Here is a 10,544-nt window from a genome sequence, read left to right on the forward strand (position 1 = left end):
TCCATTCACCAATTGATGGACCTCCCTTCAATTTCCAATTCTTGGTCACCACAAAAAGAACTGTTATAAATATTTTTATGATCTCTTTGGGATACAAAACTAGAAGTAGTATTACTGGGTCAAAGGGTGTGCACAGTTTTATAGTCCTCTGGGCATAGTTCCCAATTGTTCTTCATTCTGGATCAGTTTACAACTCCACCAACAATGCATTGGTGTTCCAATTTTCCCACATCTTCTCCAACATTTATAATTTTCCTGTTTTGTCGTATTAGCCAATCTGATAGGTATGATGTGGTACCTCAGTGTTGTTTTGATTTGCATTTCTCTAAACAATAGTGATTTAGAGCATTTTTTCATATGACTATAGATAGCTTTAATTTTTTCATCTGAGAACTGCCTGTTCATATCCTTTGACTATCAATTGGGATACAATAGGTTTTTAATTATAGATATTCTTTCTATACCATTTGCAGATTCAGTACCCTTTATTCTTTTTGATCTAGCATTTATTTGAGCACAGAGAAAAGTTCATAAGGAATAACTCTTTCTTGAGTAGGAAGCTTTGGGGATTTGGACCATTTGGCAAATTTTTCACCAGATTTGTGTTGGTCAAGGCTAACCAACTTGATAAAACCTCCAAAGCGGCCTTTGGCTTCTAAGCCTATCTTATTGTGACTGCCCAGATGGCCAACACTGAGAGCTGCTTCTGTCTAGTTTTCTTCATGAGTTCCTGGCTTTCCCTTGATCAAACAGGTTTTTTTTTTTTAAATGGAGACAAAGAACACACACACACACACACACACACACATGTCTGATGCTGGAGTTCTTTGCACTGGTAGGAAGGCCAGAGGACGTGTTAATGGGTTTAGGTTCTGCTTCACTTTTCTGACCTGGATAGCTGTTTCAGCTGGTTGCTTACATATAGCCTTCTTTAGGCTTGGGAAGGTGGACTTTCCCTTCCACATCAGGCCTAGTTGGCTCTAGTTGTCTACATATACAGTGTCCATTTCTGTGAATTGTGCGTTTGTACCCGTGCAAAATGGAATCAGTTTTGAACCGTCTATTAAAGTTTGCATCCAGATGTGTAAGCAAGAAGAATAGGGTAAGAGAGCAGCCATCTCTTGGGACCCTACAATCTTCACTTGCTCTCAGGTTCCGAACCTCTTTCAACCCATCTGGGCTATTGCTGTGACTAATGGCTTACAACCTTACAGCTTCCCATAGTTAGAAGACCTAAGAATCCTGACATGATCTTGTAGAGACATTGAGATATAGGGGAGGTGTGGGAGGGTCACTGTTTCATTGGGTTATCCTAAGCATGATTAACTTTTCACATGAAGGATAGACCCAAAGGGGTAGTTGTCAATGATGTCACCTAGTAATTGATCCTAGAGTCCATTTTGATTCCGTCATTCAGGTGATAAATAGGATCATTTTTTTTAAATGATCTTAAATTTGGTAGGAGATTGTTAGCTGTCTGGAGGACAGGAATGACATTCCAGTAACCAATCACACTAACCAGAACCTTGTTAAACCATAACTCTTTTTAAAAATTTTGGAGGGTTTTTTTGAATGCCTCTTGTTTTTAAACCACATTCATTTCTGAATATATTTTTCTCCTTCTTTCCCCTATCCAGGAAGCCCTTCCTTAAAAACAAAGTTTACAACATAATAAGTAAAAAAAAAAAAAGCATTTTGGTAAAACCAACCAACATATTGACCATGTCCACCTGTAAGTCTTCTTTAAAATTATTAATTTATTTTTAGTTTTGACATTCACTTCCATAAGATTTTGAGTTCTAAACTTTCTTCCCCTCCCCACTCCCCAAGACAGCATACAATCTGATATAGGCTCTACACATATATTCATATTAAACATATTTTCATATTAGTCATGTTGTAAAAAGAATTAGGACCAATAGGAGGAACCACAAAAAAAAAAGAAACAAAAAGAGAGCAAATAGATCTGCATTAGACTTCATAGATCTTTTTCTGGATGTGGATATCATTTCCCCTCATGAGTCTTTTGGACTTGTCTTGGATCCTTACATTGCTGAGAAGAGCTAAGTCTATCAAAGTTAGTCATTGCACAATATTGCTGTTACTATGTACAATGTTCTCCTGGTTCTCCTCGCTTCACTCAGCATCAGTTCATGTAAGTCTTTCCAGGTATAACTCTTTTTCAAAGAGCATATGGTCATACTGCAGAAAAGATTTATTAAAGTACCCCTAGAGATGAATGATCAGTACTACAGAAAAGCAATCGGTTGCCCAAGAAAACTGAGTGATGCCTACCAGGATGACCTTGGGGAAGTCACTCAACCTCTTTGGGCACTAATTTTCTCAACTGTACAACGAGTGTGTTAGATTAGATGCCTGATGATCTCAAAAGTATGTTCTACCTTTCTCATGCCTATGAGCATATGGTGGTAGGACTAGACTGCTATCTTCAGGTCTGTAAAGTTAGTTCTATGAGGTAGACATGAAGGAGTTTTATTATAATCACAGCAGCAAAAATTTGGGTCGAACATAGGAATTTCTTGACTAATAGAGTAAACCTTGAGTGATCCTAAAGTGATGCTGTGGAATCTGTCTCTCGAGATCTTTAAGAGAGGATGATTTTGATATTTACCTGCTTTGATCTGACTCTGAGGCTGCTCTGTGCCCTTTCCTTTGAACTATCAGTAGTATGTTTGTCCACCTTCATGCTTTGATACTCCATCTCCCCCTTGGATCTTCATTCAGTCCTTTTGTGATTAAAAGGAAGTAGTCAAAAGCTTTGTAAAAAGTGATTTGTGAGAGTAGCTAGGTAGCGCAGTGGATAGAGCACCGGCTCTAAAGGAGGACCTGAGTTCAAATCTGGTGTCAGATCAAACACTTGACACTTACTAGCTGTGTGACCCTGGGCAAGTCACTTAACCCCAATTGAAAAAAAAAAGTGATTTGCAGTGTAGATGGGATGGGGAAAAGAGTTGGAGATATGCTTTTCTGTTTTGCACATAACTCTGTGAAGCTCTTACAGCCCATCAGACATCTAAGACTTTGATGTCTTTGATATTTTGTCTTTAGTTTGGCAGATCCAAGGAACAGTGATATGTAAGAGAGGGAATGAATGGATGACCATCATTTGGCACTGAATTTAAGACATACTTATTCGAAATTTCATTTGCTTTTTGGGACTAAATGCTAAGGGGCCAGGCTTAGGGATTCAGAATACGAACAGTGCTTAACTCCTGCTTCCTGTAATGTATCCAAATCAAGATTGGAGTCACCAGGTAAAATATCTAGAACTATCTAGTGTTATCATTTTGGGATGAAGTAGAAGAGAGAACTAAAGATAAAGCAAAGTTTCTTTGACTAAAAAACTAAAAAAGTTACTATATCTGGGGCCATCTTCAGTCATCCTGATCTATATCTTGCCACTAGACCCAGATTTCTCCAGAGGAGAAAGTGAGGCTGGTGACTCTGCATAGCCCTCCCTCACTTCAATTCACTTGCAAGTCGTAGCATCACCTTCCTAATGTTGTGGTCCTCTTTTAGAATGAAGGTCAAACAATAATAACAACAAAAGTTGCTAATGGGTGCCCTAGGGAAATTGAGGAATATAGCTGTGTATCTTTTTGGATAGGAACCATCTAAGGGGCTGAGCTGCAGTCTTAGTGCCCATACCTAGGGTTTTGTTGGAGAACCGCTTTGTATTCACTTTATATATACTTTTACTTTATGGTTTTTGTATATACTTTTGTATATTTTACAAATGTACTTGTATGTTTTGTATTTATTTTGTATTTACTTATATGTATACATTTTGTTTTCCCTAATAGAATGTAAGTTCCTTAGTCTAGGCACTGTTTTGCTTGTGTCTTTGTATCCCCAGCATCTGTCTCTGTGCCATATGCACAGTAAATGCTTACTGACTGATTGGGTTTGTTCTCAGGTTCTATGTACTTCACTTTGCAGTTTATAAAAATCTTCTCATGTTTCTTCAAATTCCTCATATTTATTGTGTAATATTGTTCCAGTATATTCTCATTCCACAATTTGTTTAGCCATTCTCCAAATGATATAGGTCCCTTTATGTTCCCAGTTTTTTGCTACCACAAAAGTGCTGCTATTTATATTTTAGTATATATGGGGGCTTTCTTTCTATCTTTGACTTTCTTGTGATGTGTGATAAGTAGTGGGACTTATATAGATCATATCAGAGGATTATATCTTTTTTTTTCCTTCTCTAACCTGAATTGTCATTGTATATTTAGTATACTATTATTTGCATAGCTTAGTGACTGCTTTCACATAACTTCAAACTGTTCCCCAGAATTATTGGACCATTTCAAAGCTCTCCCACCAGTGTATAAGTATGGCTATCTTCTCATTGCTTCTCCAACACTGATTGTTTTTGTTTTTTATCATTTTTGTCACATTGATTGGAGTTAGAAGAAACTTTAGAATTATTTTAATTTATAGTTATCTTCTTAGTGATAAGGAACTTTTAAAATATGATTATTGATAGTTTGCAAAAACTTTATATCTTTGATCACTTATCTTGTGGGGAAAAGCTCATGTACTTTTATGTGCTTGTGCCAGTTACCAATAAAAGTTGCATATCACACTTTTATCAAAAATATTGGATATAAAGACTTTTCTCCACTTCATAGTTTTTTTTCTAGATTCATTAATTTTGATCATACAAAAGTTTTTGACTTTGATATATAGACTGTTTTAATCTCTTATGATCACCTTGGTTGCTTATTTAGTTAAGAATTTCCCTCCCTTCCCCCAGCCATTTTTGTAATAGGTACCTTCTTCCATTTTCCTATAGGTTTTTAAACTGATATTCCTATAGTTTTAAAAAATGATATTGCCTTTTATTATTAGGTCACATGTCCATTTGGAGCTAGTTTGTCATGTATTATGTAAGATATTAATCTAAACCTAATTTCTGCCAAATTGCTTTCTAGTTTTCCCAGTAGTATTCTAGGGTTTATCAAATATTGAAATACTGTGTTTTGCTTCAGGATCTTGCTTATCTGTCCAGACTTGGTATTTAACAAACCAGTGTTGTTATCTTTAATAGCTGAGGCACTAAAATTTCCATTTTGAGAGACTGAGTTTCAACTACATTGTCCATTCTGGGACTAGATTTTTTAAATCACTATTTTCAGGAGTTTGATTATGAAAGCTAAGCCTGGTTTTGATAATAATCTTTGCTAGAAAATTGTTGGCTTCTATATCTTTCAGAGCCTCCTGTTGGCTGCTGGCTTCTGCAACTCAGTGTTTTCTTGATTTTCCTTGTGTTTAGCTCTTCGTTTCTCTTTGGAGTAAGACTTGAGTGACCAAAAAGAAGCCCCCCAGGGGTTGGGTAAACAAGCTGGAATGAAGGCTCCTGAATCTCATTCTCAGCTTTTCTGCGCCTCTCTTGACTACTTTGTTCTCCTGGTCGTGGCTTAAGCATGTTCAGAGTCAGCAGATATTTCTTAAGCAGGTTTGGCCTTAGTGACTTAGGTTCAGTCATCCCTGCCGTGGTAACAAGGAACTTCTCTGGAAGTTCTCCCTTTGCTTTTCCTCCAATTTCTAGCCTGGTTACGTCACAGAATCCTTAAGCCAAGATGTTCCCTGCCTCTCATGCCGTGTTCTCTCAGCCAAATGCTTTTTATTCTCTTCCTCTCCTTACTTCTGGTTCCATCTTCTATTGCATTGAACATGCTTTACTTTTTACATAGGTGGAATCTCTAGTGACAAGGAAAAGAATCCAGTCTCTTCACCCCTTCTTTTCCTTTCGTAAGAGATGGTAGGCACACAATAGGGAAACCACTGAATTCTGTTCTTCTTGTGTGCATAAAGAGAATAGAGTCTTAAACTTGGGGGTGGGGCAGGAAATGTTAGGCCCGGGCCACATCCTCCAATAGCACTTATTTCTTAGTAATCAGAAGGGGTCCAGCAGAAGGGGAGTCAAAATGTCACTACCCTAGGACTCAGAGATATATTTTTAGACTCAGATTAGAAGAAGGATCTGAGTGAGGTTCCTGCAAACTCAGAATGAAACTTGGCTGACATTGCTTCCCTTTAATACAGGCTAGGGCTGTGCCTTTGACTGGGTGACCTTGTAACCCATGAGGGTAGAAACACTTAGATCCTCACCAGAGGACCAGCCTGAGGGGCTGTGCCTGGTAGGCCAAATCATCTTAGAATAGGATTTTTTTGGTGCTTGAGGACTAGACCTTCTTATGTGGGCTTCCAGACAGATTCACCTTACACTACATTCTCCTAATCAGTACAGAATATTCTTATGAGGTGCCTGTTGACTTTGTCAATATTTGACCATTGTGATCCATTAGATTGATTTTGTTTCGGAGTGCTGTATTTTGAAGTAATATTCTCTTTATGTATATTTTTAAAAGCCAATAAATTCTGTTTTCTATTTTTTTTCTTAGGATTTAATGACTTTTGAACACCAGTGGACCAACTTCTTTGCTAATTTTGACACAGAAATCCCCTTCCTGCTGGAACTTTCAGAGTTCCAAGCGGGTGAGGTATGTATGTATAGTTAGGGAGGACAGTGAGGGAAGTGGGGAAGAAATGACTGGAGGAGGAGGAGGATAATGACATAGGATGACAGAGGGTTGGTTGGTTTATGATTTGAGGCTGTTATTTTTTAAATTTAGAGTTGTTACTGCTGATTGATTCCCACTATCAATCCCCTAGACTTTCCCAGATAGTTGCTTTAGAAAAGTGGGCATATTGCTTCTTGAGTCTTTGGGATACAGAGTTCTGTTTTAGGTATGGGGTTTGTTCTTAATCACCAAGGTCTCTTTAGTTAGGTCTCACAGTGACCACAAAGGTATAAGTAGTATATTTGTGCTAGCTGGTTCCCCAGGTACCACAAGCCCCCTCTTTTAGAGAAACTAGAAGGAACAGTGAAAAAATAAAGGATAGAAGGATATCAGCGTATTTTGTGTCAAAAGAGGGAGAAACAGAGGTGATCATAAGAGTATACTATAGACCACCCATTCTGAAAGGGGAAATAGATGAAAAGTTTGGGAAACATCACAAACCTGCACAGAGACGTGACAGAATAGTGGTATGGGACTTTAACCATTCAGACATCTGCTGAAGCTCTCTCTCTCTCTGCCAAAAACAGCAGCTAATAACCCCTTGACTTATTGTAGACATACTTATATCCTTCAGAAGGTAGAAGAACAAACAGGGTGAAATTCTATTCTGTATCTTATTCTCACTAACAGAGAAGGAACTAGTACCTGGGGTGGGAATGATGGAAACCTGAGGTGGGTAAGAAGTGCTTTTCTCTCCTTGAGTTTGTGATAGAAAAGGAAAGGTAGTCTGGATGTTGTCTGACATGCATCCTAGATTTTAGGAAAGCAGATTTAAAAGAGTTTGGAAAAAAGATAGGTAGGATCCCATGGACTAAAATGTTCCAGAGGAAGTCACTCCAAAAAGGATGGGAGATGCTCATGAATTGAATTCTTTTTTAAAAAATTTATTTTTATCTTTTTTTAAAATTACTTTTTAGTTTTCAACATTTTGAGTTCCAAATTTTCTCCCCATCCCTCCCACAGACAGCATGCAATTTGATATAGGCTCTACATATACATTTATATCAAACCTATTTTCACATTAGTCATGTTGTAAAGAAGAATTAGAACCAATGGGAGAAACAACAAGAAAAAGAAGAGAGAGCAAATAATATGCTTCGATCTGCATTCAGACTATAGTTCCTTTTCTGGATGTGGATAGCATTTTCCATCAGGAGTCTTTTGGTGTTGTCTTAGATCCTTGCGTTGCTTGAGAAAAGGTAAGTCTAACAAAGTTAATCATCGAATAGTGTTGCTGTTACTGTGTACAACATTCTCCTGGTTCTGTTCACTTCACTTCGCATCAGTTCATATTAGTCTTTCCAGGTTTTTCTGAAGTCTGCCTGCTCATCATTTCTTATAGCACAATAGTATTCCATTACATTCATGTGCCACAACTTATTCAGCCATTCCCCAACTGATGGGCATCCCCTTAATTTCCAATTCTTGGCCACCACAAAAAGAGTTACTATAATCAAGAATGGAATTCTGAAGACACAGAGGGAAACAATTTCAGTGAGGAGGAATTGTCTGAATGTGGATGCACAGGAAACTCACCTGGATTTTAAAAAGAAATGTACAAAAGATGGAAGCCAGGCCAGGTAACAGAGAATGAATATGAGTATGGCATGTTCCTGTAAAAATCAGCATCAGGAATACTGAAACTCAGATGAGCTCAGACTGTCAAGGGAAGCTAAACACAGCAAAAAGTATGGTTTTTAAGCTATATTGCAAGAAAGGAGAGGATCATGGAAGGGAAAAGGTCTTTGCTCAGAGTGGACGGAATGACCAACAAGGAGTGGATATGCAAGATAAATGAAGAGAGACAGTAAGAGAACTCCTGGCTGTCCTTGATGAATCCAGGTCAGGTCACCTCACCTGCCTCAATGACATCCTCAGGAAAGAACTGAGAAATATGATGACTGAGCCACTACCAGTGAGGTTTGAAAGATCATGGAAAATAGGAGAGGTAGAGATTTGAGAAGGATAAATTGTGTTTTGATTTTCAAGAAGGGAGAAGAGATCAGAGCCTACAAACTAAAGGTCAGTGGAATTGACTGATTCCTGAGGACACTCTAAGAGAGATCATTAAAGAGATGGGTGGTAAACATGAAGAAAGAGAAGTATTGATCACAAAGAGCCAGTCATGGCAGACCACCTTCATTTCCTTTATGACAGGCTTATTAAACTAGGAGATGAGAGGAGAGTACTGCAGATACAGCTTACCTAGATTTTAGCAAACCTCTTGATAAAGGTGACATGCTATTCTTGTGGAGAAGATAAAGACATAGGGATTTGACAGTAATACAAGCAGATGTATTCAGAACTGATTGGATGGCTGGACTCAAAGAACAGTTAGTTAATAGTTCAGTGTCAACATAGCAGGATGTCTCCAGAGATCTGTGCCTGACCATGTTCTATTTATCACTTTTATCAGTGACATGGATAAACACATGCCTTATGTACTCAGTAATTTAGATATTACACAAAGTTGGGAGAGATAGTTAACACATCAGATGACAGGATCCAAAAGTAACTTAATAGCCTAGAATATTGAGCTAAATCTAATAAGATGAAATTCAGTAGGCATAAATGTAAAGTCTTGCACTTGGGCACAAAAAATCACTTTCACAAGTGTAAGATAGTGAAGGCATTGATAGACAGCAGTTCTAAAAAAGATCTGGGGGTTTTAGTGCATGCAAGCTCAATATTAGTCAGCAATGTGATGGATATCACTTCTATGAGTAGGGAGGTGATAGGCCCATTGTGCTCTCCCCTCTACTGGAATACTGTGTTCAGTTTGGGACACCACGGATTAAGAAGGACATTGATAAACTAGAAGGTATCCAGAGGAGAATAGCTAAGATAGTGAAGGGCCAGAGTCCATGTTGTGTGGTACAGCGACTCTAACACAATTAAACTCAGAGACTTCTCAAGGAAGCAAAAATTACTCTTTCTTACAGTCTTGCGAGAAGGGGCGTCTGCTCCTCCAGTACACTACCAGCAGGAGAGAGGCGAGGCACAAAGGACAAAGCAAGGTTACATATCTTAATGCAAACAAGAAACTCCCACCCGCCACTATCCCTTACTCCCATTGGCTGGGAGGTGGATTTACATTCTAGGAGTGAAAATCTTTCCCATTCCCAAAGAACAAGGAAACAACGTATAGCCAATCCAAACATACATGTCCTTATTTAGTATACCTAATGCTGACATGGCAGTGGCAATCAGGAGAGGGTTTAGGGCCGAATTAAACTTGTGGCCTGTTCGTTCTCTCAGAGCCTATCTCTAGTTTCGAGACAGTCTTTTCGTCACCACCCTGAGAAGTCTTCACAGAGGTTGTATCTCATTCAGTGTCTTATGAGGGTCAGTTGAGGAATTGGACATGTTCACCCTGAAGAAGAGAAGACTAAGCTGTTTGAAAATTTGTCATGTGAAGGAGGATTTATATTCTATTTGGCCCCAGAGGGCAGAACTAGAAACACTGAGTGTAAGATGCAAAGAAGCAAATTCTGACTGGATGTCAGGAAAAACTTCTCAAGAATGAGAGTGTTCAAAAGTGGAGTGGACTGCCCCAGGAGGCAATGGGGTCCGTTTCTTTAGCAGTCCTTAAGGAGAGGCTGTACAGCCGCTTGTTGGGTATTCTATAATGGGGACTTCTGCGGTGTAGGAGTTAGACTAGATGGATACTGTGATCCCTTCCAGTTTTCAAATTATGTAAAATAGCTGTGAGACCTGGTGAAGGGTGGGGAAATGGAGGGGGTCAGCACTAGGAACCAGAGGAGTCATGTCAGCAGTTTGAATAACCAAGAAGCAGACTAGGCTTTTGGACCATGCAAGGAGGATTCAGGATAGCCTGATGCCATGTGTTGTTCTAACAAAATTCTTTTTATGGCATGAATAGCTGAGGCTTAACCTCAGCTCTCCTGGGCAGGGTACAGCCTGGAACTC

General features: G+C 38.8%; 1 protein-coding gene across 3 annotated transcripts in view; it reads left to right on the forward strand.

Moving 5' to 3' along the window:
• The window catches only part of CUNH20orf194 (chromosome unknown C20orf194 homolog), a 170,525-nt gene that overhangs the window by 55,845 nt on the left and 104,136 nt on the right, over positions 1–10,544 (forward strand). For all 3 annotated transcript variants that reach the window (XM_027836287.1, XM_027836288.1, XM_027836289.1), the window contains one exon: positions 6,435–6,533. In XM_027836287.1, the coding sequence (XP_027692088.1) occupies positions 6,435–6,533 (99 nt within the window). The remainder of the gene's footprint in view (positions 1–6,434; positions 6,534–10,544) is intronic.

This window comes from Vombatus ursinus, unplaced genomic scaffold (assembly GCF_900497805.2).
Source record: "Vombatus ursinus unplaced genomic scaffold, bare-nosed wombat genome assembly UNPS02014818.1, whole genome shotgun sequence".
In the NCBI taxonomy this organism is placed as follows: domain Eukaryota; kingdom Metazoa; phylum Chordata; class Mammalia; order Diprotodontia; family Vombatidae; genus Vombatus; species Vombatus ursinus.